This window comes from Osmerus eperlanus, chromosome 12, assembly GCF_963692335.1.
Source record: "Osmerus eperlanus chromosome 12, fOsmEpe2.1, whole genome shotgun sequence".
Classification (NCBI taxonomy): Eukaryota; Metazoa; Chordata; class Actinopteri; order Osmeriformes; family Osmeridae; genus Osmerus; species Osmerus eperlanus.
This window is the reverse complement of record NC_085029.1, coordinates 8,884,130-8,910,873: the sequence shown is the minus strand read 5'-3', so window position 1 is coordinate 8,910,873 and position 26,744 is coordinate 8,884,130. Positions and strand designations below refer to the sequence as shown.

The 26,744-nt window shown below is 47.2% G+C and overlaps 1 protein-coding gene across 1 annotated transcript; it reads right to left on the bottom strand.

The window, feature by feature from the left end:
• si:ch211-216b21.2 (heparan sulfate glucosamine 3-O-sulfotransferase 3A1) lies at window positions 1-26,744 on the bottom strand. Its single transcript, XM_062475522.1, has 2 exons — window positions 25,725-26,744; window positions 1-1,647 (listed from the first exon to the last, which is right to left on the bottom strand). The coding sequence occupies exons 1-2, from the start codon at window positions 26,315-26,317 to the stop codon at window positions 1,026-1,028; spliced, it is 1,215 nt and encodes a 404-aa protein (XP_062331506.1). The 5' UTR covers window positions 26,318-26,744; the 3' UTR covers window positions 1-1,025.

Sequence of the window (26,744 nt, the reverse complement as noted above, 5' to 3'; positions counted from 1 at the left end):
CAAAAAAAATGAAAATGCGTCACATCTGCTCTGAGAGAGAGGCTCTGTGGAAGTTTACAATACTGCCAGATATAAATCAGAAACACTGTTCTCCATTGTTCTACAGCTGCTTGCTTGAAGAAGACCTCCGTCTGAGGTTCCCCTCTGGGCAGCGACAGGCCAGTGACATCAACTGTATTCAGTTCTGAGGAAGGCATGTCGAGGAAATGGGAGTATTAGCTTGGGTAGGCCCTTAGGGCTGTCTCTTTCCTCCATGTCGGAGTAGCTGTAACTTGTGGAATCGAGATCTATCTTTCTTCCCTAACTGGGTTAATTGAATTAACCTAACGGGAGAGGATCCATGCAAAAACAAACCGTCACAAGATTGGAATTGGAAGCTAAACAGGAACAAGTGTGGGAACCCATCGATGTAAATAATAGACCAATTAAAAACGAATAACCGAGAAATAAAATGAGAGTAAAGCGTTTATGTTGTGCAATATAAAACAAACTCTAGGCATAAGAACAAAACATATATCAGTGATGAGTTATTTAAAATAAGTATATAATGCATGTGTAATAAATCTTGAATAAATACATTCCAAAAATACATTTATTTTTATCTTTTCAGATTATTTTTCTATAAAATGTTAAACTTTGAAAGCAGCTTGTTATGCTTAAAATATGGCATAAAGTCACCTGGAAAAAGCTTTTTCCAGACGCTGTGATTTCCCCAAACGTCCCCAAACACAGAAGCACAGCACGTTTGTCTGCCACTGATTCCAACTGGAAAAGCACTTCACACACTGACAAGACCTGTCCCACTCACAGCTCCATCAATCCAGAATGAACCAGCCGATTTCCCTTCCACTGGATTTGAGACAGCAGCTGTGATGCTAGAATGGAACAGTGAAACATTGCATATCTGGCTTGCCAGTGAGAGCAGATTAGGCTTTATATTTTCTTCTCACAGGCGCATATTGCTTCGGCTTATTGTGGCTGCTGACACACAGTCAAAACCAAACCCGAACATGGATGACGTTCGTTCAGTCATCCCAGCCAAATATCCGACCGGTCATCTGGTAGAACTTCATGTTGAAAGGCCTGTAGAAGTCCCGTAGCCTCTGCACCACCTCAGGGTCAATGTTGGGGTGGGTCCGCCCTTTGGTTTTGCCCAGGCAGTGGGGCTTGCTGCTGCCTTCGGCCTTCTTGAGGCAGGGGAAGCCCTTGGTCTGGTTGAAGTAGAAGTGTTTGTCTGTGATGATCCTCTTGAGCCCCAGGAAGTCCTGCACGCGGCCCAGCTCTCCGGCCGGGTCGCTGATCAGTCTCTCCCCGCTCACAAACAGGATCTGGCCCATGGGGAAGTACTGGAGCCAGTTGTCCAGGTGCTTGGCGTAGATGCCGATCTGGATGGCCGACCAGGAGGTGTCGATGAGGCCCGTGGTCCTGTTCTTGAAGGTCAGGCTCTCGAAGGTGGGGATGTCGGGCTTCTTGGACAGCGTCTGGGTGTAGTCGGAGATGGCCCTGGTGACGGGGTCACGCACCACCACGATCAGCTTGGTGTCCCGGGACATGGCCGAGATCCTGGCCGGAGCCTCTCTGGTCACAAAGTAGCTGGGGGTCTTCTCCATGGTGATCTGGCCCTCCAGGGTCTTGGGCATCAGCTCCCTGAAGAGAGGAGAGAGAGGGGGAGACAGAGGGAGAGAGAGAGAGACAGAGGGAGAGAGAGAGGGGGAGACAGAGGGAGAGAGAGAGGGAGAGAGAGAGAGGGGGAGACAGAGGGAGAGAGAGAGGGAGAGAGAGAGAGAGACAGAGGGAGAGAGAGAGGGAGAGAGAGGGGGAGACAGAGGGAGAGAGAGAGGGAGAGAGAGGGGGAGACAGAGGGAGCGAGGGAGAGGAAAGAGAGAGACGAATAGAGAGATTCACATTACTGCATATCCTTCCTTTGCCCTCGCGACTGAAAAAACAAGCAAAAAAAAACGTCACAGCGGAGGCGGCCCCACAGCACAATAAAGACTTCAATAAGATTACATCAAGATTCTTCTTCAGACATTTGGAATCCAATAAGTCAACAACAACACTCCTCAACAGTTTATTTACGTTTGGGGATATTTATTTTGTCTTCATCCACCGGCTCTATCGACACGCCTAGTTAACCGCCAAGAGCCCGTGCAGCCTCTCATTTCCACTCAGCTCCATCACTGCTGAACCTCCACTGACAGCCATGTAGAGTGAAGCTCCCAGCCGGCATACTGAAGGATCGTGAAACCCAGACTGGGTGTCCCCGGGGTCCATTTGAAGGGTAGTCCTCACTCTCGTATAACACGTGAAGCGCCATCATTCTCCATCCACACACACCAGTCCAGATGCTAATAAAACATTAATACCAATGCCAACGACCTCTCTCTCTCTCAGCATAATTAAATACCTTCATGTCCTTCTTCCTCGGACATCCAACTGACATTGGAATTACATTCCTTTTTTAATTTTTTTTTAAGTGTTTCACTGATATTTTAATGTTGTCATGTATTTATCTATTGGGCTTTGTTTGGAAACCTCCTATACTTCTAGGCACCACTTAAAACATTTACAGTTGAATACAGATGAGATGAGACATAGAAAAGTTAGACGCGGCAAAAAAAGCTGCGTCTAACTGTTTTTTTTACTCGTCAGACTCTCGGAAATTAAATACCAGCGCTGAAAGAATACCTATAAATCCCACTTCCAATATTTACTGCGAGAAAGTTCAGCTGCGCAGGCACTTCAGCCATAATATTTAGTTCAAGGTTTTCCTTGGCAACATTTCTTCATCTGGGCTGTTTTTCTTTTTTACTTCGTCTTCATCCCAAGCTCGCATAAGAGGCGAGAAACAGGCTTAACTATTCGGCCTTGACACCCCCCCCACACCACTCCTGCCACCCACCCTTCCTACTGCCTTCTCCCACTCTTCTCACCCCCCCCCCCGCCCCCCACACCGCCACCCCCCCACCCCCACCCCTCTGCCCAGAGCGCCTTCAGGACAGTGACCTGAACCAAAGCGGATAAAAGGAGCCCATGAATGATTAACGCTCCCTCTCTCTCGCCCATTTAGAGCCTCTGCAGAATACGGCTTTAAAATTCACCAAAGTACAGAATGCCAGCCTCAATTATTCATTCTCTCTGCTGGTGCTGCTTAAAGCCAAGGATGCTGCAGGTCCCCTGGCAGACACAGTTTACCGGTCGTGACAGAATTACTGAGGGCCGTGTGTGCGTGCGAGGGCGTGTGTGTGTAGGTGTGAGTGCAGGGGGATATCATTCGGTCAACTATGTGGTTAGAATGATGTGGTCTGCTTATATTTCCAGTCTCTTGCTGTTCACAGTGACACACGCTGTTGTTGTTGTTTTGTTTTTTTGCCTTCGCCCGCTAAACGTTTTCCTGATGTGATGGCCGCACTGTTTCTGCCTCAGTAACAGTCTAGTGAACAATCCCCACTCTGCTCTCTTTAGCATACACGCATCTAGATGAGGCAGACAGGGCAGATATCTTAGCCAGGGCTGGCATTTCTCACAGGGAGTCTGAGGTCTTAAAGCCCTAGCACTCACACCTAATAACACGGGTAAAACACAGGTTGGCTTCAATGGCGTTGATTTTGTCTCATTTACTGTTCGATGGCCAAAATAGTGAAAGTGCATTCACCACTGATGAGAGTTTGCAGTCAGACTTGACAGCTGTCTTTCCAAGGTGAAAACTAAGCAGAAAACCTTGGCTTCGGGTCAGATATGACAACCGCATGCAGCCGGCCTCTCGTGACATGGGCCAATAGCTCCATGGCGTTCCCGCAGGTGCATCCAGGGTTAAGTGCCTCAGCATCCTGAGTGGCTCGAACCTGGCGCCGTCCGGTCACAAGGTCAGGGCTGCCGTGGCGACACACAGGAAGCGGTGGGGTCGATGCCTTTTTGCGTGCGTGGTGGTGGTGTGAGGGGGTGGGGGTTGGTATTGGGGGGTGGGGTGCCGTGTGTGCTACACGAGTCTGCTGTGTTCGGACATCCGTCCGACATTGACCGCTAGTCAACCCCGATCCTCCCTGTGTCAGTGGCTCACCTACAGCTGCATGTAGGAGGGTGGAGGGGGGGGGGGGGGGGCTGGGCGGGCATTTAAACGATGGGGGACAAGCTTCCCTTCCTCTCAGGTTATCCCTGCTCCATCACCTTCGCCGGCGCCGAGACAAAAGCTCGGAGACACAGCGCCGACACAACTGGAGACAACTCTCTTAGGTCTAGACACACACAGCCCCGACACAACTGGAGACAACTCTCTTAGGTCTAGACACACACAGCCCCGACACGCCACAGCTCAGAGACGCGCTGCTCACTGACAGAACGCTCACACAGACAGCCCTTCAGGCTTCAGACACACAGCTTCAAAACAAAGAGCTCAGAGACGTACAATTCAAAGGCAGTTTCCCAGTGTGCTGCAGTGGCATGGAGGCCTTGGTCATGGGGCGTCCAACAGTCCAATAGTGTTTCAGAAAACAGAACAGCAGGCCCATGAAGAACATAGAGACAGATTATGGACGGGTCATGGATTTCGGGACACCGGCACACACAGGTGGTCTTTAAGTCCTATCAACACTCCACGGTCCCGAATCGTCGCTGAACCAGCAAGGACGTCATCTATCGATGCTGAAGAGTACACAGCTCGCTCATGAAAAAGGCATCAGGCCCCGTTCTTAAAGAAGCATTCATATTTGATAGGGTGCATCTTGCTTGTTGTGTTGTCTATCTGTGCACTCTGGGTGGTGCAGTGTTGCGAGGGCATTCGGGGGGGGCTCATGGGAATGCGAAAGAGGAACAGGAAGTGAAGGAGAACGAGTGCGCTCGACAAATACGGTCCATCAACTCCTCAAAATGGAGGTCACCAAGGCATCAGATATCCAGGTTGATGTTACTTTAATAGTGATTGTAAGAATGGATTCAAAGTCCCTCGGAGGGATTTGGTCATGTGAAATTGATATCCCTCAACCATAACTAGGGCCTTCTGTGAAGACTAACTTCCCAGATGTTTGGCTCATATGGATTTTGTCTGTGTATGGAAGATTTGTAGGTTAAATAAACCCTTTAATGCTAAAGACATCTCAAAGTGCTCGAGAAGGGGTGGGAGAGAGAAAGCGAGAGCGAAAGATCACAGGCCCTGATACACCAGGCCACACATTCTTCAGGTTCAAGGAGGACAGAAGGACAGAAGACACCGCTTCGCTTTTGGTGCGCTACACGCAAAAGAGTATTTCTTTCCATTCCTCGGGAAACCGCATGCAGGGGTTTTCGAATGAAACGTTATTGGCAGCGTAGGTGATGTAACGCGTTCGTGCCCCTTCCAAGAGCCGGAGATTTACTGCAGTTCCACACAGGGCCGCTTTGAAGTCGTCTCCGCGCTGCTAAAATACGACTCCCTGCGCACAGCGATGCGTGAAACACGGGCGGCAGGCCTCGCCCGTGAAACAACTGATGCAACAAAATGCAGAGACACTCAACGCATCGCAGCCCAGCTCTATTACCCCACATTAACAGAACTTCAATGCGGCAAACAACTCAAATGGGAGAGTCTATAATGAGGTTTTCCAAAAGTAAAATGAAACGGCGGGGAAGCTCGATATTGATGACGCCACAAACACCAATAATATCATGCCGGACGACCATTATAGCGTAGAACATGGCACTAGTTCTGTACTTAGAGAGGGGCTTCACATCATCTGTTACTCACTAGGCAGCACAGGCTGCCAAGACTCATTGGGGCGATTCTATCCCCTGTTTAAACACACGGCAAAAGGTAGTGTAATGGTATAGGACGTAAGTCAATGCGCCCATTGTGAGGTTGTCTATAAAAAGACCGCTTTCGGAATACGGGGGCCTGACGCATCATTGCTTTCATTTCCCCGTGGCATGCCCTCCCCTCGCAGAGCCCAGCTCGCATACCTGCCTCTGTCCCAGACACTGTGACTCATGTGTAACTCCCTCACGCTTTAGGTGAACAGACACACACCCAGGCACACAGACCATGAGCACACACTGTACGGCAACCATCCTGTAATGTTCCGTTGAAACATTTCAAAACCAACCATTCCAAAACTAACATCTGAATTACCCCCCCCCCCCCAAGAAAAAAATTAATTTACCAAAATTCCTTTCTAATGACCTCAGAGCAGTCAAAAGAGATAGGGGAATGGTTCCATCGTCTGTCTATGGAGGTAGAGTTTAATTGCAGAGAGGCCAGTGAGCATGAGTTGTGTTCCCTTCTGTCCAGCAGAGCTTTGATTCATCCTCCCCGTCCAGCAGGGAAGCTGGCAGGCACCGAAAACGCTCCCTGCGGGCTCCCCAAGCTTACTGACCAGATAATCATCTTGTAATTGGCTCAATATTTCTGCTGCTTGAGGCAAGGGGAAGTGGCCAGCCCTGCTAGGCCTCAGCAGCCATTTTCCAGGTCAGTGGGCTCAGGATGAGGTCAGGGAGCAGTGTGTGTGTGTGTGTGTGTGTGTGTGTGTGTGTGTGTGTGTGTGTGTGTGTGAGTGTGTGCGTGCGTGTGTGCGTGCTGAGACTATGATTTATCGTAATGGCTGGTGCGTGATGATGGGACGGCCGCTTTACGGCCCTGTCAACCCCCTCCCCCAAACCCCCCTCTGGAAGAAGGAAGCAGCACACCAGCCCTAGGGGCTAACTGCCCCGGCGGCACAGCCACACGCACCCTGCCGTACCACGGGAGAGCTAGGATACGACAAGAGGGTGTGCTGCCAGCTTAACCTCCACGCCACACACATTCCCACTGTCGTCTCTCCTTTGACAGACAGCGCGACAGGTGAGTTTATAAATTAACCCTGCCCCCCCCCCCTCCCTCTCTCCCCCCGTTTTCCTTTTCCTTGTCGTTAACGGGACCAACGTTCGTCACGGACAGCCGCCGTGGTGAAAGCTCCGGTCGTTTATCACGGCAGTTAGGGATTACAGGTGTGAGCCGCCCGCCTTTTGGGATCAGCCCACAACCCCCCCCCCTCTCCCCCCACCACCCCCCCTCCCCAAGCTACAGCTCCAACCGCCTGATATCTGCTCACCTCTTTTCATCCCTCAGATGTATTTATAATCTCTTCCCTCCGCTTTCTAGTGGCACCCTTCAGCTCCATGGCCTCCCTTGCTTCCCCTCCCAGACGTCAGTCCTGTTGTATCGTTGTCTTCACAACACCCCTCCCGTCCCCCAGACGTTCTGTACTCTATGACCCTCGCAGTGTGTCGGGAACCGAACTTCCCTTCGAAAAATGTGACACAGACTGAAATCTGCTAGACTAAAAATACAAATGGTAAGGAGGTGGCCCTGGGAAGGCAGAGGGGCAGGAGTGTTGCATGGGAAGGAGGTAGGAAGTCATTTAGAAAGGGACACAATTACTAGATAAGAGACTCATATTTTCCTGGAATAACAGGATGTGACAGGAATTACGTTTCTCCCATGGGAACAGATGACAAGGTTGAGATAAAGAACAAGTAAGGCCAGGATGGGAACCACCATAGATAAAGAATCAACATATTGAAACGTAGAACACAGGGATGGGTTCAGCGTAGCAGGAAGTAGGTCCAAACACATTTAAAGATTGGAAATAATACAAAGTAGTAAATATATATAGGTACCTGTAAATCAGAAAAAAACTAAATCATATTCCAATCTAAACCACTACTGAATCTGCTACAGTACACTTGGAAAAAAATGGAAAGGTTTGCTTATTGACGCAGACTATTTCATTTTGACGCGGAATGAAAACACGAAACTTACGTGGCTATATATGTTACAAACTGCAGTTAAAATTGATGATGTATGAGCCGCTAGAATAATATTTCACCCTACACTGCAATGACGGCACGTCGTAGAACTAGTTTTCCTCAATCCTCGTGCAAATAAACACTCCTGCTGTGGACTCTTCACTGTGAGTGCCTTTCTGTCCTTCATTTCGTTTTCCATATCAACTACCACCATGCATTGGAGTACATTTTTTATAGAGTTAGCTTTGCAGTATGTTCTTATAAATTTCTCAACAGTGTTTTCAGCGAGCCCTCTTTTTTTTCTTCTTGGTGCTGTAAGTCCCCTGTTTATTACGTAAGGAGGAAAAATAAACCTTATCTTTGCGGTAACCGACTGGTGAATAATTCACCTTGTATAACAGTGGAGGCAAATGGGCTGCTGATGGGAGGAGGGGGTTACAGGGGGCGGTACCAGCTGAGAAGCACAACCAGAGCCCACAACCTTTTAGAAAACCACAATAACATCCAGGCTCTGCACCCTGACCCACTTGTGATTTCAGCCTCTACCGTTGGGAGGAAAGCTAATGCATGGGCCGACACGAGAGAGGCCGCTCTCTCTCTCTCTCTCTCTCTCTCTCTCTCTCTCTCTCCTACACTGGAGTGAAGCAAGGCCGCATGCTACTCCAAGCTTAGGTTAGAGGTGCTGGGTTGATCAGTGTTCCGTTCAATTTGTCTGTGACCTTTTCCAAGCCTGTTAAAACCGTGAACACTGTGTACTAAGAGAAATGACAAGGTCTGGGTCAGTGTGTGTGTCTCTAGCTGGTATCCAGATATAGCATGAACATGACTTTTTAATATCACACTGACCCATTTGTTTGGAGTTGGAGGGAGTTTCAGACAGAGTTGAGTAGAGCAGCCCAATGGGATTAGCTTTAGCAATAGCAATTTTTTTGGCCATGTCAGGTTTTAGGGTCTCAAAGGCTTGCGAAAGATAAGACACCAACATTTCAGACATAATTCTTGAGATCATTTTAAGGTATTGTGTTTCCTTAGCTTGGAGGTACTTCAATTATTAAATACTTCAAGATTCTGTGATGGCAATTAGATTCTGAGATCTAGACTCGAGTAAATCTCTGTCTGCTAGACACCTACATTTGACATTTTATTCATTTAAATGTAAAAATGTAGGTCCCTGTTCATGAGACAACAATCGCTTTCCCACAAAACAATTCCACATTTCAAAGTATGATTCAAAGGTATCCATGAAAGTATAATAGAGTGGGAATTTGTCTGAAACTAAAATGGTGGATTTGAGAGGATTGCTCTGCCGTAATTACCCGTGGATAAATGCCATGATATTGTCTGTTGGAGCATTACAATTATGATTTCCAACCCTCGGAAATACTGGAAACGTGCCAGCCTTTTGGCGATACCACACACTGTAAGCTGTCACTAAAAAGGCATGTACTTCAAGCCCATTTTTTGCAAGCTCAAAGATCTCATCGTGGAGTGATGATGCCGGGAGAGGAATCAGGGGAAGAATTATCCTTGGAGGGAAAGCCACACCAGCTTGTGATTTATAAATATTAGAGGGTCTGTCTGATATGAGATTACCTCGCTTTGACTCAAGCCTTCCTAGAATACAAACGTAAAAATGATGGAATGGCAAAAAGACAATCCCATCTCTCTTCCTTACTCGCCCGAAAGTGACGCATTCTGGCAAGTTGCTCTCCACAGTATCCCTGCAGCTCAGAGAGGGATCCCATTGATTTTGCTGGCAAACATTTACTCTGTTTGACATGTTCTCGCCTTATTGGATTGGAGCTACCCTAACAGTTCCCTCTGCCGCAGTGTGCTTCGCGTTGCATTGAGATCCCACTCGGTTTGTTGGAGCTTTCTAACAGGGTTCAACTGACAGGAGACTCAAGATAGACCGGAGGCTTCCATGGTGGCTTTCACCCAGCCTGTTCAGTGCGACTCCCAGCCCTTCCTCCATGATCTAATAGGTATTCCAGCAGAAGCCCTATTAAATAAAGCCTTGTAAAAGGAGAGATGATCGTTTCATTACAGATTCCAGCGCCAGGGAAACGTGAGCTGACTCTTGAAGATGTCAAACACAAAGAACCCAGGCTCCTCATAAACTGGGGGCTAATAGCCCACATCACTTCTGTTCCCCCGCGTCGGACTGAAGCCTCTCATGTATGTCTAATACTCCACGTGTACATGACTGAGGCATGGACGGAATCAGAGGTCACGAGTCGCTCCAGTGACAGGAAGACAGGTTGGAATCTTCATATTTGAGAGTTCTTGTTTTCATTGGAAACCCACGTTCCTGCCCCCCCCCCTCCCCCCCTAGACAGTCCACTATGATCAATTAGTGCCTAATCTAACTCTGGCATACCCAGAATCTTTCTGCCGTCATTGTCCATCTGCTTTGCCTCACACAGACGGCCACACCAATCGGCCTGGTTCACGTTGCCATCCTCAATGACTGAGGAGCTCTGGTAATGGGAACTATGAATAAATGAACATCTTTCTGGCTGAGGTTTTACACTGCCAGCTCCGGTTGACATCCACACAAGCATGAGGAGTCTAAGGAGGCTCCAGGAGATGAAGACATGCTGCGCTATGAGGTTATGAAATGGCAACGGGAGCTCAATTCGGCCCTCTGCATTCCGAGCGCGAGCGAAAGAGAGACGGAGAGACGTCGGGTGAGATTAAAAACGGCGATACGGATGACAGGGAGCGCAGGAGAGATAATGTGTACGTGCGACTGTCGCTAGGTTATATATGGAGCGGCGTTTAAAATGCACTTTGTCTTTCAGTCACGTGCGGCACGATAGCTTTTGGAAATGAGGCGGTGAGTATCTCCGCAGCCACAACTCCACAGATTGACGTCGTCCATCTCTGGACTTGTCAGTCTGCTTCCACAGGGCCGTGAGATCCAGGAAGATTCTAAAAGTCCCAACAGGCTCTGTTGTTTACTTGCGAGAACAAAACAATAACCTTGACCTATAGCAGGAGCGCAAGCACGCGACTTCTGGAAATGCTACAGGGCTTAAGGCAGCTTCCCAGCGCCCAGAGGTGGAGACAGAGAGGTACATTGTGTCACTCTATGACCTGTGGAGAACTTCACCCGATGATTCTGATTGAAGGCCCCAGATTACAACTGTTCCTCTAGCGAGCGGTTTGAAACGTAGAAAAAAGCGAGCTCTTCTCCGAATCCTGTGCAGTGACAACTGATTTCCAGAAAAAAGAAGAACTGAGTTTATGGCGTGAAAATGAAAATAGAAGGTTTTACTCTCAGACTTGTGACAACAGCTCAGCCTCATTTGGCATTGATAAGTGAGTTTAGTAAATGAAGAACGCAAACGTTATCTATCCAAACACAAATCGTTAAAATGAAATATGGTGCTTAGTCCCATGACCCATCTGTTCCAGCCTCTGTTTGGAAACAGAGAGACACAGAGAGAGAGTGTGAGAGAGTGTGTGTGAGAGAGAGAGAGAGAGAGAGAGAGAGAGAGAGAGAGAGAGAGAGAGAGAGAGAGAGAGAGAGAGAGAGAGAGAGAGAGAGAGTGAGAGGGAGAGTGAGAGTGAGAGTGAGAGTGAGAGTGAGAGTGAGAGTGAGAGTGAGAGTGAGAGTGAGAGTGAGAGTGAGAGTGAGAGTGAGAGTGAGAGAGAGAGAGAGAGAGAGAGAGAGAGAGAGAGAGAGAGAGAGAGAGAGAGAGAGAGAGAGAGAAGAGAGAGAGAGGGGTGTGCGCAGAAGGCTTAAGGATGGGAGTCAAGCAGCAGGTGGTGGGCAGAAGTGAGGATGTTGAACTGATTAAACTGTCTCCATGCTCCTTGCATATCTCTCTCTCTCTCCTTCTATCTGTCTCTCTTTCCGTATCTCTCCCTGTGCTCTCCCTCCCTTCCTCTCTGCCAAGGCTGTGCCCTGAGAACACAAAGAGCCTGGTGCCCTCACATTGCCCTCCTCTCCTCATGCGTGTGCCAAACCGCAGCGAGCACTCTAGCGACCCCCTCACCCCCCTCGCCCGCCTCACACCCACACACACATCTCCTCTGAGGTACACACATACACACCATCCACTCTGAGTTACATATACACACATACACACACCCACACCACACACACCCTCCCTCCCTCCCCACAAGGCTGCCAGCCCTCCATAGGCTGAGAGGGGGGCCACAGACGAGCATGTTTTAGAACCTCTACCTTATTGCATCTCGCGACATGAACTCACTACACACACACCAGCCCATCTGTCCCTGCCAGGTACACAGCGGAAGCAGGGCCCAGATACTAGGTTACATTCCACCATAACATTTCCAAAACATTACCAGAATATTTTTCTCTTGTTTGTTTCCTTCTACCACTGGGAGGAATAATGATCTGCTGGTATTAATGAGTTACCAGCAAGATTTATTGGCTGCAGGGTTACTGAACGGCGGGAAGGCAGAAAGTGGTTGTGGTGGTGTGTGTGTGTGTGTGTGTGTGTGTGGGGGGGGGGCGGGGGGGGTGGCAGGGTGAGTGACATGGCCGAATGCACCATTTACATTTGACTACTTTTGCATTATCCATGAAGTCAACAGCCCTGGCAACGTAGAGTTCTACAGTTCGCATTCAGTTTCGGTGGAGGCAGTGGCAGTAACAAACAAGCGAATCGAATCTGGAATGAGTATGAACAGCACCTGGCTATTGCTAAATGTACCTAATGTCTGAAGGAGGTGCTGTATGTGTGTGTGTGTGTGTGTTTGAGCAGAGGGTGCTGAAAGGAAAGGAGAATAACAGGGTGTTGAACACGTCTTCTGTGGAACGGAGACAGTGGGTAACATGACACAAAATGGCCAAAGCAGAGCTGGCGGTTGGCTGGGCCCTGGCCCAGACTACACAGACCCTGGTGGAAACCTGAAAACTCACCGCATGGCCAGGCTCAACTGACCATGCGGCAGGAAGATCCCCCCCACACACACACACACACACACACACACACACCACACGACCTCCATCTACTCCGAGGCACACACACATGCTCGCACACCCCCTTTATGAAGCACACACACGCCACACACACACACACACACACCACACAACCTCCATCTACTCCGAGGCACACACACATGCTCGCACACCCCCTTTATGAAGCACACACACGCCACACACACACACACATACGCCACACACACACACACACACACACGCTCGCACACACGTCATGCAGCCCTGTGGAGGTAGCCCCGACCGGGAGATGGAAAAGTACTGCAGAAGGCAAAATAACATGAAGTGTCTTGGAAGCTGTTGACAACGTGCTAATGTTTTAGCCTGTCATCTCTCTGTGAGAGGAGATGGATGGATGTAGAAATAGACTGTGATTACAGGGTAGAGGTTCTTTTGTCTGGCAGGACAAAAGGGCACTGCAGAGAGCTTAAGTTCTTCTTGTGTAAAACCGAGAGCTGAAACACAGACCCACTGTACCACGCAGGCAAAGCATTGCATATCAATCAAACCTCGGCCATTTTATGAATATGGCAACAAACAAAGGTTTCGGCCACGTGCCCTGCTTAAGGGTTTCAAGGGCTTGCGTACGCGTCTCATGTGACTGATCGACAAGCCAGACTCTTAACGCGAACAGCTACAGATTAACAGTTATCTGCGCGAGGCATGGCTCACTTCATTCGGTCTGCCGGGGTATCAGAGGGTGTGGGGCTGAAGAACCCCCCCCCCCCCCGCCCCTCTCCAAGGCGTTGCCTTGGTAAATGATGTGTTCAGCGGGGGGAGGGGCCAGCCAGTTGATGATTCATATTATCAATCAGGGTGGTTTTTTTTCTCCAATTTTTCACGTTGATGTTATCGTCCTCAAAACACATTAACATTGACGGGGGACTCTAGAGGATGTGTGGATATGCTCAGTGTTGTGGAGTCAACTTCCACCGGCCTTGAATGACAGATGTTCTTTAAATACCAAACAGAGCTCTGGAATAAATGCAGAGCTTGTTAAGCTAAAGTAGAAACAAATAAAATACAAAGTTAAGACATGGGGATGGGTTGGACGCACGAGAAAACCAATGGACCCAGAAAATAGGCTAAACATGACAAATATGCAAATGAAACACATTCATATTCATGAGAATGGAAACGTGCTTTAGAACCACCAACAACATATAGAGTTCATGTGGAACATCGTTGGTGTTGAACAGAAGTCTGCACAAATGGGTATATCCATGCATATATTATGGCTACTGTATCTAGTTTGAGTGTGTGTGTGCTCCTGTATGTGTGTGCATTTGTGCATGAACGTGTGTGTTCACTGTATGTCTCCAGTGCAGGAGACTCGAAGCAGACCATAAAGAGGACATTTTTTGCTCTCAACGTGCATCAAGAAGCCTATAGGGGAAGAGTTAATGAACAGTGGGATTTAGTGAAAGAACGAATCAGCTTTGTGGGCTTGGGGGGAAATCCCTCCTGGTGCATCGAGCAGTGCCAGCGTTGCCCCCGAGCAGAAGCCAGCTGGATACAACCGAGAGAAACCTGAGAGCGAGAGGAGAGACGCACCAGTGAAAGAGAACGGCTGACTGGCACTGCCGGGACTTCAGGAAACGGCCGTGACCAGATGGAGTGAATGGCGTGTGAGAGGGTAGCCCTTTCCCCACTGCGATGGTGGTGGAGTGTTGGGGAAGGTGGGGTAGGGGGGCGACCAAAGGCCCAGTACACCCTCAGGATCCTTCTCCTAGCACCAGCAGGAAGATTGATGGTTCTGGTGAACCTTGACAAAATGAATGCAAGAGCATTCATTTTGAACGAAGCCGCAGTGAGGATCCGCGCGATGGTGAAGCATCTAAATCACAGACCGAATTGTTTTACACAATCGAAGTACGACGAACAAAGGTTGGATAACATGCAAACTCCAAACAACAAAACGGAGAAATTGGAAGCTTGACTCCAGTAACTGGAGAACTCTTAGTCGCATGGGGAAAAACACATTGATGTTTCCAAGTCCTGAATTGCTGATATGTAATAAAAAAGAATCCCTTGCCATCCGCTTGAACTGAGACGCAGGATCCAGCTATGCACAAGCTGGATCCTGGATCCTGCACATCCTTCCCTTTATAAAGAAAAGGAAGAATGTAAAAAAAAAACTATGATTAAGAAAGATTCAGTTGCTTATTGGAAAATAATTAGATTTGGGTTTCATATTTATTTATTTTTTTACTGTAAGCAAATGTTTCCTCAGCCCAGCAGTGAGAGGAAAACATTTACCTTGGCCAACGTTTTTCTGGCTTTGATTCTGTTACTTTTCACTTTTCATTCTTATGAAACTGAATATTGGAGCCTCTATCCTGTAACTCTCCTTGGCAAGCCGGGAGCGTTTCAACCAAATTCAGCTTTAATTCATACAAATCAAACTTAAAACTGAAACAACTTCAAATAAAAAAATAAAATAACTACAAGCAGCAATGGCGAATTCCTCCTCAAAATTGCAAAATATTGTAAAATTAACATAAGAGGGTTAAACTTAAGTGCAGAAAAAGGAACCATAAAAGCAGTAACACTCATCCGAATTCTGAATCTCTGCATCCATCCGGATTTCCATCCACTTTCCTTTAGAATCCAGATGCTCTTTAGCAAACTGAGCCACAGGCACTTTCATTTTTGGAAAGTTTGTTTGCGTGAGTGCATTCAATGACTAACATGAATGGGAATACACTGCCAATGCAGTCTTATATCGAACACAATACAACTTTTACATACATAATGCAAAAAATCCAATATGCTGGCTAGATGTAGCTTGATCCTATCTACAAAACACAATAGTTCCAGACGGAGGAATCCTAATTAAAGCAATTGTTTTAAACATTTTAGTGATAATAATCATTAATAATAATTCATAACTAATCTTACTTCCTGAAATGGAATGAAACTGCATTGAATCCAACCGTGGTCTTGTACCATGTGTGTACCATTCTCATCTCTCACATTCCCTCCTACGGTATTATTAATTTAACTGTCAGTTAAATACTTATCTACAAGATAAATAGACGGGCAAATAATAGAATCCCATCCCTCCCTACATTTCCAGGGTGCTATGGAGTCATCTTCCTAAGACGAGTCCTCAGAGCTGATGTGACAGTAACACAACCACAGAAGTGTGGGAACAACATGTAAACCAGTGTGGGGGGCCCTGAACTCCCATTGGTGTCAATAAAACTTTTTTAAATTGTTTGTGTAATGAAATTGTGGTTGTCAGGGAGGCCCAGGGGACATTAATTAAGCAGATAAGCGAATTAAAATAAACCACTTTTGATCCAACCTTGGGCCAGCGAGACTGAATGTCCGGTAAACACAGGGAGGGAAACAGGAAGTGATTTTGTGGAGCGATTTGAGGGCCTATAAATCAGGTTTGTCCTCAGGGCCTTGCCAAACAAAGGCACGGCCGCAAACACAACTTCTTCCTGCGAGCATAAACTAGGGAGGGTCCTTGAACGCATCTCACAAGACAGACCTCTGTATCACTCTAATCATAATTCAAAACAATGTTGTTGTTGTCTTGAGGTTATGACACAATGTAAGTGTACGCTCACGGTACATGGCATGGAATATTCATTTTTACCCTAACAATGCTAATAATGTTTGGCAGAGGAGAGGCCAAGAGAGGCGGTATTTTGTGGGATGGGTGGGGGCGGGTGGGGGCGAGGGGGTAGGTGGGTGTAGGCCCACCTGGGAGATTCACGATGAGGCAGAGCCGATCTCTTAATGGAGGTGATCCCAGCTCCGAGTAAATAATGCAGCTCTGCTAATTGGCAGCATGAATAATAAATGGGGGGGTGTTTTCGGTGGCGAGTCAGGAACACACCATCCTGTTAGAGGAGGCTGTCAGTGCCACTGTATCTGATCTGAGAGCAGTCTAGACGGAGAGCTCAACCGCACTAGGGTGCTTCCTCCTTTACTGATGGACAATGGATAAAGTGTCTTTGGAAGATGCATTTATGTGTGTTTGTACGTGTGTGTGTGTGTGTGTGTGTGTGAGTGAGATATATTGAAAAAAAAGAGAAAGAGAGGAACGGAAGGAAGGTTAGAGAGGGAGATATATCAGATCAAATCTCCAGAAAATAAGCCCAAAGCCCATCTTCTTGAAGTTATTGAAGTAGTAAAAATACACAAATGTATCTCCTTTGTGATATATCATATGGGAGGGTTTGTTGTTCCAACTCTCTAAACAGACCTGAACTCGCTTTAGAACAGTAGCTGACATTGATAACGGTAAGACATAACAGCACATATAATATAACAGCAGCCAGCTACAGTAGGATACCAAGGAATTGATTTCCCAAAATGTTGATAGTCGGTACTCAATGCCTGTATTTTATTACAGCCACGGAAACAAACGCTGCACTTGCTGGGGCGGACAGAAGGAAATGGGTGTGAGGAGAGAATGAGACACGAGAGAGCAAGAAAAATAGATTTTATTGCGCTCTTGATTTATCTCCAGTTCTCAAGGTGTCCAGTTTCGAGAGGAGACACTAAAACCACCTCATAAAAAGCTCCTATCTTCCTGTCTCTTTAGGTCAGCACCCTCAAACTATTGTTTCACCCTTTGGCAAAACAACCGGATCAATATCTCAAGGTGTGTCAAAAGGATCTTTGGCTGTCCGAAAAAGAGAAAAAAAGAAGCATTTGTTGACACGATACAAGGGCAAAGGACCCAGTGGACGCTGAACACAAAAGAAGGTGACAATGAAACCGGCTACACCTTCAGGTCATGCCAGGTATTTTGTGATCTACTAAGTGGCCTTTTGTTCAAAAGATCCATCTGGGGCAAAACAGATCTGGGCCCGTGTAAACGTGTACCGTGGAGATCGCGTTCCATCTCGGTCCGGTGTCCCATTCATCGCCATCCAAAACACAGCTTCCAGCTCCCAGATCCACTCATTACCATGCAAATCCTCGTCAGGAGGAAGAGCAGGGATGGTCTTCAGGATTCTTTTGTTTGACCGGGGGAAGCCGTGGAACACAGTGGGATGTTCCATCCTTTCTCTGACACCAAGCTCCCCTCCTGTCTAATGGACAGTCAGGGCTAGTTACATTAGCAATTACAAGTGTTCAGGTTAAGATTAATGCAATTACTGGGTGGCTTCCCGGCTCTCAGATGGGGGCGTATCAATCACGGCCCCTCCCGAGCACCACCGAGACCCGATATCACCCTCCTCCATCTTGACGCCGAGAGCCCGAGTCGAGCTGTTGCACACCATCAATCAATACATGGGTATGGGGTGGCACGCTCATTTTCTATCGCATTCCTCTTTTTAATTAAGCGCGTCGCACTCGGGGAAGTTGGTAAAAGAGGCCATCTTTCTTTGCCAAGGAAGGAGAAGGCTAATGACACCGAGCGGATGGTTTTCTATAGATGGTTGTTTGGGATGGTGTGCGATATGGCATCGAGCCAGCGTGGGCGAGCCGTGTCAGTCAATGTTTTTACTGTTCTCTCTATCCTTATGACAGACACTGGAGCTGTGCTATTCTTCGGGTCCGGAATTGCGATAGTATTGCACGGACCACAGCTGCATTTCTACTCATGGAACCAGGTAGCTTTTTTCAAGAACACATGTCATGAATCACTGGTGCTTCTGTTCCGTCCGTGTATTTCCATAGAAAACATCAGTCTGCCTTCCCTCCACCGCAACAGTAAGGTAGGCCTTCAGACCCACCCTGACAGAGCTGCCAGACCCTAATCTCCAACATGGTTAGTTTCTCTCAACACTGTAGGACTCTTTGTTCATTACCGTTGTGCCACTGGGAGCCATCCGTGTTCATATCAGAACTCCATCTACAGGAATTCTAGGTTTCGTCCACCACCTGTAAAAAAAGGTCACCCTCTCAAGTGTTCAGTGTCCTACAGAGAGGTGTGGTAATCTGTGGTCTGCAGCAAGGTTGAGGTTGTGTTCGAGGTTCGGCATGGCATATCCCCGCATGGCCCCTGGCATGGCCCCGGCCCAAGGCCGCACAGGCTCTGCCAGGACTTCTGGCTGCCGTCGTGCCCTTCTGGGACACAAAGACAGCCAGAACAGAGGCACGGAGCCATCCTATCTCCTCACAGACGGCAGCAGATAAGACACACACATCCGGGCCTGGGAGCAGAGAGAAGGCATCGAGGGAGAACGTTCCGGGGTGTGACAGCCAGCTGTGTGGCTTGCGGTGTCGTAGGGTGGCCACCGTATGGCAGCTGAGATATGGACTATGTAACCTCTTCTTGTGTTGCAAGGTTACAGTACAGGTCTGTGTGTTATGAATACAAACTGATGGCTTCTGCTTTTTCCAGCACAGGATCGAACAAGCATGCCGGAAAACGCGGAAACGTTGAATGTGCGGCGAACTTGTTTGCGAAACAACAGAACCCTCACACGCTTCCTTCTTTCTATTGGTTCCCATGCTTCCCAAAGTGCTAGTTCTCTATCTCTCGCTCTCCTTCTCTCTCTCTTTCTCTCTCTGTTTCTCTCTCTCGTTCTCTCTCTGTTTCTCTCACTGTTTCTCTCTTTCTCTCTCTGTTTCTCTCTCTCTTTCTCTCCATGTTTTTCTCTCTGTTTCTCTCTGTGTTTCTCTCTCTGTTTCTCTTTTTCTCTCTCTGTTTCTGTCCCTGTTTCTCGCTCTTGGAAAAAATAAGCAGGCTTCCCTGTCCTGTGATAAAGCTGTTGCCTGGGAGACAAGAGAGAGAGATCCATCATGTTGAGGTTCGGGGTTGATTCCTTCATTCCGCCCCATTGAGGGCTGTAACACGTATGTGCTCCGTGCACGCATCATTTCCCAGCTCCTTCTCTGCCCAAATATCGCGGCTTTGGCACTGCCTCTCCAGAATACTAAAGCTTTCTGGCACAAGCTTTGAAAGTCTTGACATGCATGAATTTTCGGCGTAGTTCAGCGGTTCCTTTCGTTTGGTTTTACCGAGGAGTCTGAGTGCGTGGCCTAAGGCTCTTTGGTATAGTACATACGATCCCCACGGTGCCAAATGATAGGTTTAACATTTCTCTTTGTTTGTGGACGGATAACACTTAACCTCCTCCAGCTTAGGACAGCCAGAGGGGGAACAAAAAAATACCATGGAGCGAGAAATATTGTGCATTTTGGGTTTGCTCAATTTGACTTGAGTCGTATCAAGTGGAAACCCTGTGAAGTGCCTCAAGGCTATAGCTTTGTAATGCTCGAGAACATTACATGGCAGGTTTCCACGGAGCTCGGTGAAAAACAAACAACGCTGGCATTCACACACATGCCCTGAAAAGTAAATCACTAAAGGTCTCTTCAGAAGTGCACAGAAGTGTCATGTCAGGGGTATCGCTGTTCTGTCCGTAAGACATCAACAAAGTGGTTTCAGCAAATGCTCCGCAGTACGTTGGCACGCTGCGGGCAGAGGCAGAGGAGGCAAGCTAACTAAATAGTTTCTTTTGTAATTTGAATCCTAGAATGTATACTGCTTAGAACTGGGACTAATACCTCATAAAACCGATGGCAGCTGTTTAGCCAGAGTGGGGGCAGGATCAGAGGGGGTCCAACAAGTTGCCGACTTGTGTACTCTAATCTACAAAGCAAATAAACAACAGACTCGACAGAAACAAGAGTAACCCTAGCCCGACGTTACCATGTGGTGTGGCTGTACTGTGAGGGTGGTAGGGCCTCTCGCTGGCCCTGGCTGACCTACCCACCATCAATTACCCTTCCTGTCTAGAGGGGGGCCAGGGATATTTTGTACCAAAGTTACCCGACTGGGCTCCCTTGAGGGGCTGGACAGGGGTAGGGTAGGGGTGCGTCAGGTGAAAACATCAGGTGTGAACGTCTGGAGGGGGGGAGGGGGGGGGGGATGGATCAGTAGGTGTCTGCACATCACTCCCGCACCTGCTGCCTGTCTTCACCCTCCCATCGGTGTGGGGGGGGGGGGAGGGGGGGCAGATTCCCAGCATGCCAGAGGGCAGCTGCTGACAGGCAGTTCTGTTGCCCCCTCCCGCCCGTCCACCCCACCCCAACCCTTCTCCGCAGTATGGGGGCCTCCCAGGGTCAGCTGCTGGGGGTGTGCCGGGAGGGTGGAAGGTGAGGGGGTGGGGGGGTGGGGGGGTACGGCAGCGTGGGTTGCATTCCTCCAACTGAAGGTGAGGGACCCCTCGTGTCCAGCCTCACAATTATACCCATGATAATCACTTTGAGACACCCCCCCCCCCTCCAAGACGGCAAGGGCTCATGCTTAGGAGGCCGACACGGATTCGGTTCCCTCCCTGTCCCGCTCCCCTGCCTGGCTCTGAGTCTGCACACCCAGCAACACGAGGGCCCTCCTGCCCACCACCCAGGTCCCCAGCACCTCCAAGCCGCTCTGTGTTCTTCAGTGTGCGGCATCGTCGGGCCTTGGAAACTCCGATAAATCAACGCGAGTTCAACGAGGGGAGGGTACAGGGGAGGGTATTAAATCGACACGGAGCCTGTCTGTGCCCGGAGAGCGAGCCGCTCCCGCCTCGCAGACAACATGTTGACAGTGGAGGCTCTACTCTCTCTATTTAAAACCACGGTGTGAGGACCATGCCGTGACCTTGCTGCACTCCTGATCAGGCTACATCAAAAGACACCATCAAGTCCCGGGTGTGTGTGTGTGTTGGCGGGGTGGAACTGCATCCTCATCCCGTGTCCCAGTCAGCCAAACGTGCGAGCGTCAACCCAAAGTCACATGTTCTCATTCCCAGCTATGCTCCCGTGGCCGTGAATGAAGCCCACCACAACTCCAGATATGCTCTGATTTCCTTCTCCTCCCTCTCCCCCCACCCAGGCTATCCACAGCCTCCGGGCTTGTCCACAGTCACCGTGATGAGGGACATGTCTTTTTAGGTTAGGTGTCTAATTGACACCTAACGCTGCCAACAGGCGAACCCGCCTGGAAGTGGATCTCACGGAAAATGCAGGGAATTCAAACCGCTTTTCACCAACAGTGCTGACGAGTGAGAGAATTTATTTTCGTTGTGGAATTTCTTCACGTGTGGAGCCGTGTCAACAAAGCTATTTGGCTAGACTCATCTAGGAAAGAATGATCATCATCACAAAACGAAGAAAATGGGCATTGGTGGAATTCGCAAAGGCAGAGGACATACAATATTATTCTGAACATTTTACATCTGGATCTTGTATGACATTTGAATTGCAGCTGAAACCAACATAGATATATTCTCACTGTACCCACATGTAAGGGGCTTTCTTTCTCCATGGTAGTACAGAGAGGAGGCCATAGGCCCAGAGCACTTCACAGCAAACTGGTCCCCACTCTGGCGCCGATTGTATTATTAAGGCAACTTTTTAGTACCATTACCACATTTCCTTTTAAACACAATCCCTTTCATAGAGAGAAAAACTCCCAATTTCTACTTTTTTTTTCACTCCCTTTCTAATAACATGCGAAGCAAAGTGTGCGAAGGAGCATTGACTCAGATCAAATATATGTGTGAGAGAGAGAGAGAGAGAGAGAGAGAGAGAGAGAGAGAGAGAGAGAGAGAGAGAGAGAGAGAGAGAGAGAGAGAGAGAGAGAGAGAGAGAGTAGTAGGCCGCAGGCAGAGACCTCTGTCTGTGCAGGTCACATGTGTTTTTATGAAGGGTAATTAACCCACTCAATGATTTAGTCTAGTTTTATCCAGCCAGTCTGGTGACATCAAACAACCGACACCCCCCCACACACACACACACACACACGCACACACACACACACACACGCGCACACACACACACACACACCCTCAACAGGTGAGGGCCGGGCTGAGGGTAACCTTAGAAGGCCCCTGACACAACACAGTAGAACCTTTTCCTGACATCACAGCAGTCACCTCCTCACATCACAGCGTTAGGACTGACCCCTGTGTTCACTTTGACGAAACATTTCCACAACAAAAGCTTGTCTACTCGTGAGCTATTGTCTCACAACGTGGTGAAGTTATGTGTGGTGAAATGGAACACCGAGCTATTTAACTGTTGTTGGTTTCTTGTTTCAGCACTAACAATGTCGACCTGTGTAGTTACGGCCTTTGAGAACATCTGTGTGTATGCAAGAGCAGATATGACAGACTTTAGACAGACTGTAGTGATAAATGTGAGATATGTATTTTTCTGGAGCTATACTAAGGATGGGTGTTTTAGCTCTAAGTTCGTAAAACCTCAGGTGGATACAATTTCAGTTCGGTCAGGGAAAGGGCGACATGCTCGATAGACAGGGAACACCCAAAAAGTCAAACACGAAACTCAATGAAGCTCCGTGAAAATATTTCCCATGCGCGTCCTTCCACAAATAATGGGGCTCGGATTGGAACATGTCCATTTCTTCTACAGAGGAAAGATGGAGACACAGACTGGACAACTTCAACACGTCACATCAAGAGTTGCAAGGTGTTAAAGTGGGTCCGTCCCATTCCCACAGGCCCAGGCAGGAGGGATTCATGCTCATATCGGCCATAACAATAAACAAAGAGTCTCTGGAGAGCCATGCCTTTACTTTTAAGAATTCACAGTTGATAATGAAAAGAAGCCCATAATTCCAGCAAATTGGACGTGGTGATTAGTCAAAGAAAATGTTGCCTTGTTTCACACAGTCACCAGGACAATCTATACCTAGTTTTTAAACCATGAGGCAATAGATATATAAATATTCGAGAGTGTGATTATCTCGTCCAGTGATTTACTTTTAATTCTCCAATATCTTAAAAAAAATATGTCTGATTTTATCAGAATTATAAAACTTCTGGGAGGTTCCTTGCCAGCAATACAAAAGACTAAAAAAAAGATCTGAAGTTGACAGTTGATGTCCAAAAGGGTTGAAACATGTCGTTGAGAGTTAGCAACTCTCTAGCACAGTCAAACTCCTGAACAAAAACTTTTTAGGCAAAATTCCTTGGCTTCAGGCAAACATGACTAAAGTGAGTGTGAGGTTTTATCAAGCAAACACACACAAAGTGGCCATTAATACTGAGGATGTGAGTCTGGCTGAGGCAGTCTGACGGGAGGGCTTCACCCCACAGCAGATGCACTCCCAGAGACTCAGTCATGTTGTTCTAACTCTTATTTATTCCTCCTCGGCCATTTCAATTCAAGAGCTCTCCCATTTTAATGGAGAGCATTAAGTGTAACCGGCTCCGAGGTTTGTCCTCAGAGGCATGGACGGAATTCCTCAGGATCTTGGCAACCCGTCAGGATAGATTGGACCCTCATGGATATAACCCTCCACAATGGATGAATAGGTAAACAGAAGGGTGTGAAAGAGTGATGGCAAAACGAGAGAGAGAGAGAGACTGAGTGTTCCCTCTCAGCGAGGCGCACAGAGGGAGTCGTCTGACTGGGGCGAGAGATGGGGTCTTTGGTAATGGGACATTGAGGGGGCAGGGGGCAAGGGAGTTGTCGGAGGGGGAGGTGAGAGTAAAAGTTTGTACGGGCTTTTAGAGTGAGTTGCAAAGCATTAACTCAATCAGAAGGTGAATTATACCTCCTGAGACCCTCAGGTAACCTTTCATTACAGCTCTAATCCTTCTTAATAACAGAGCTGCAATGTCTGCAATGCCCCATTACACACCAAGCCATGGAGAAGGGGACAGTACTCCCTGGAGAGCCCCTGCAGAAATGTGAATGAGTGCTCACACACAGACTCACACACACACACACTCTTCCTCACAAATAAACACACACTTTTCTCTCACACATACACTCACACACAAACCATAGTAGGCGAATAGTTCCATAGGCTTGATGTGGATGAAACGTATAATAAATAACAAATAAGTATGGTAGACAAGGAGAGAGAGAGAGAGAGAGAGAGAGAGAGAGAGAGAGAGAGAGAGAGAGAGAGAGAGAGAGAGAGAGAGAGAGAGAGAGAGAGAACAGAGATTGCGTTTGTGAGGGTGTTCAGAGTGTAAAATTTTGGCAGACAGGATTTACTTTAGGCGTTGGAACACTTTCAGTTGAGTTTATCCGAAGCCTCTTCTGTTTGTGTCTAAAACAACCAATAAACATTTTCTGAGGCAACATAATCTGCCTTTCATTATAATTAACAACACTTTTTTAACAAATTCAAGGAAGAGTAAGTGTTAAGATGTGTGGTTGTAAATCTGGATTGACTGACCAGTACTACTTAGACTTACAATTTACTATCACCTTTGCCAATCTTATGACTGTGTTAATAAAGAAAGCCTTGATGAAGTGAAACTATTTTAATGTATTAATATTGTTAAATTCTAATTGATTGTTAAAGCAAACAAAGTTTTAGGACTTGTTTGGAATTATTTCATTAGGAGAAGTAATTTTAACTTAGTTTGGTGTTGATTAAAAAAATAAATAACATGATTTATATACTGTCATTGATGCAATTTAAAAACATATTACGCCTTATCTTTATAGACCTAGCCAAAATTAGAGAAAAGTTTAAAAGTCAATTTTAATCTTGCAAAAATCCCACATGCAATTTCCGTTAATCATTAAGAATATTAATAATTACTTTAATAACAGTATAGATCAGGAAACATGTAAATGGATTGACATTTTAAATAGGCTCTTAGATAAAAAAAAAAGACTTAACACAACGTCAGTATCTTTTATATTTTTATATGATTTTATACTCCGTAACTTTACTTTATAGGCTATGACATGGCCATAGAATGGATTATAAGCCATCTTCATTTAGAAATTAGAGAATTCAAGTGTTTATTTTCAAACATTTCGATAGATTTACACAAAATGTAAAAACTTTTTTGCAGATTTTTGGCATATAGCCTCGATGATTTGAGGTGATCACATCACATCTCACTCACGTAGTCTTAAGTTTTAATATTTAAGGCTAATTTGTGAACCATTTGAAAAAAAGTATTGTTCATAGGTAATAATTAGGCTAATAGGAAGTAGGTATAGCGCACAACGCACATCCAAAATTATAATAAAATAGTAGCAATAATTTTTCACATATTTGTAGAACTAGACCATGCATTTGCATTTTTACCTGTACCACTCCAGCCCGTTATCATAGTTGCGGTCGAAGAAGTGCGGCTCGGCTCCCACCGCTCTGATGTCGGGATGCACGCGGAGAAACTCGAGCAGAGCGCGCGTCCCTCCTTTCTTCACCCCGATGATAAGGGCTTGGGGCAGCTTTTTGGTCCCCTCTCCCAGCGGACTGAGTTTAACTGAGTCTTCAATCCTTTCTATGAACCTGGGTGAAATTATTTTCGAAGAAATTAAATCCAGGGATATGTGCCTATACGACTCTGGATCCTCCACCTGGGCTCCGACCAAAACATGCTCTGCGTCGGCGTCTTGGAACCGCGAAATTCGTTTTGCGCTGTCATGGCTCAAGTCTGACTTAGTGGTCCATTTTTGTAACAGTCTTTTTCTCCTCAGTGACCTCAAGTCATGCAGTTCCGTAGCAAGGAACCCGACGACTTGAGTTGAGGCTTTTACCGGGGTCGGCATAGTGGTGCAGCGGTCCACAAGGGAGTGCAGGAGGAACACAGAGGTGAGGAGTGTGCACAGCATGACCACGAATTTCTTAAAGATGCCTCGGGACAGGGAGTCCATATAAGCGCGGCTAATAGCCATAACGGTCCGTGAGTCGTTTGTTCAGGAACCATAGCCATGCTAGACAAACATCATCGGGTCTTGCCATGAAGAAAGACAGGACAGCTCGTTCTGGGTGTGCATCCACTGTGGATTAGACCTCGCACGCGGTTGCCTCAAAAATAACTCTCACGTGTGTTGCAAAGAAATGGTTTTAGCCTACTCGAATAAATTATGTTTCACGTTCACCATTAAAGTAAGTAATTAATTTAACTATATGAATTAAATATAATATTATAACATATTTGTTATGTCAATGTATTTAAAACGAGACCATTTTTACCTTCATACAAATGGTAAATTCCAGTTAACAAGACAAATACGATGAAGCAAAAATGTCTGTTGAGAGTGGAAGCTTAATCACCTCTTGCCTCCTCACACGTGTGCAAGTTGTTGTATGGAACTTCTG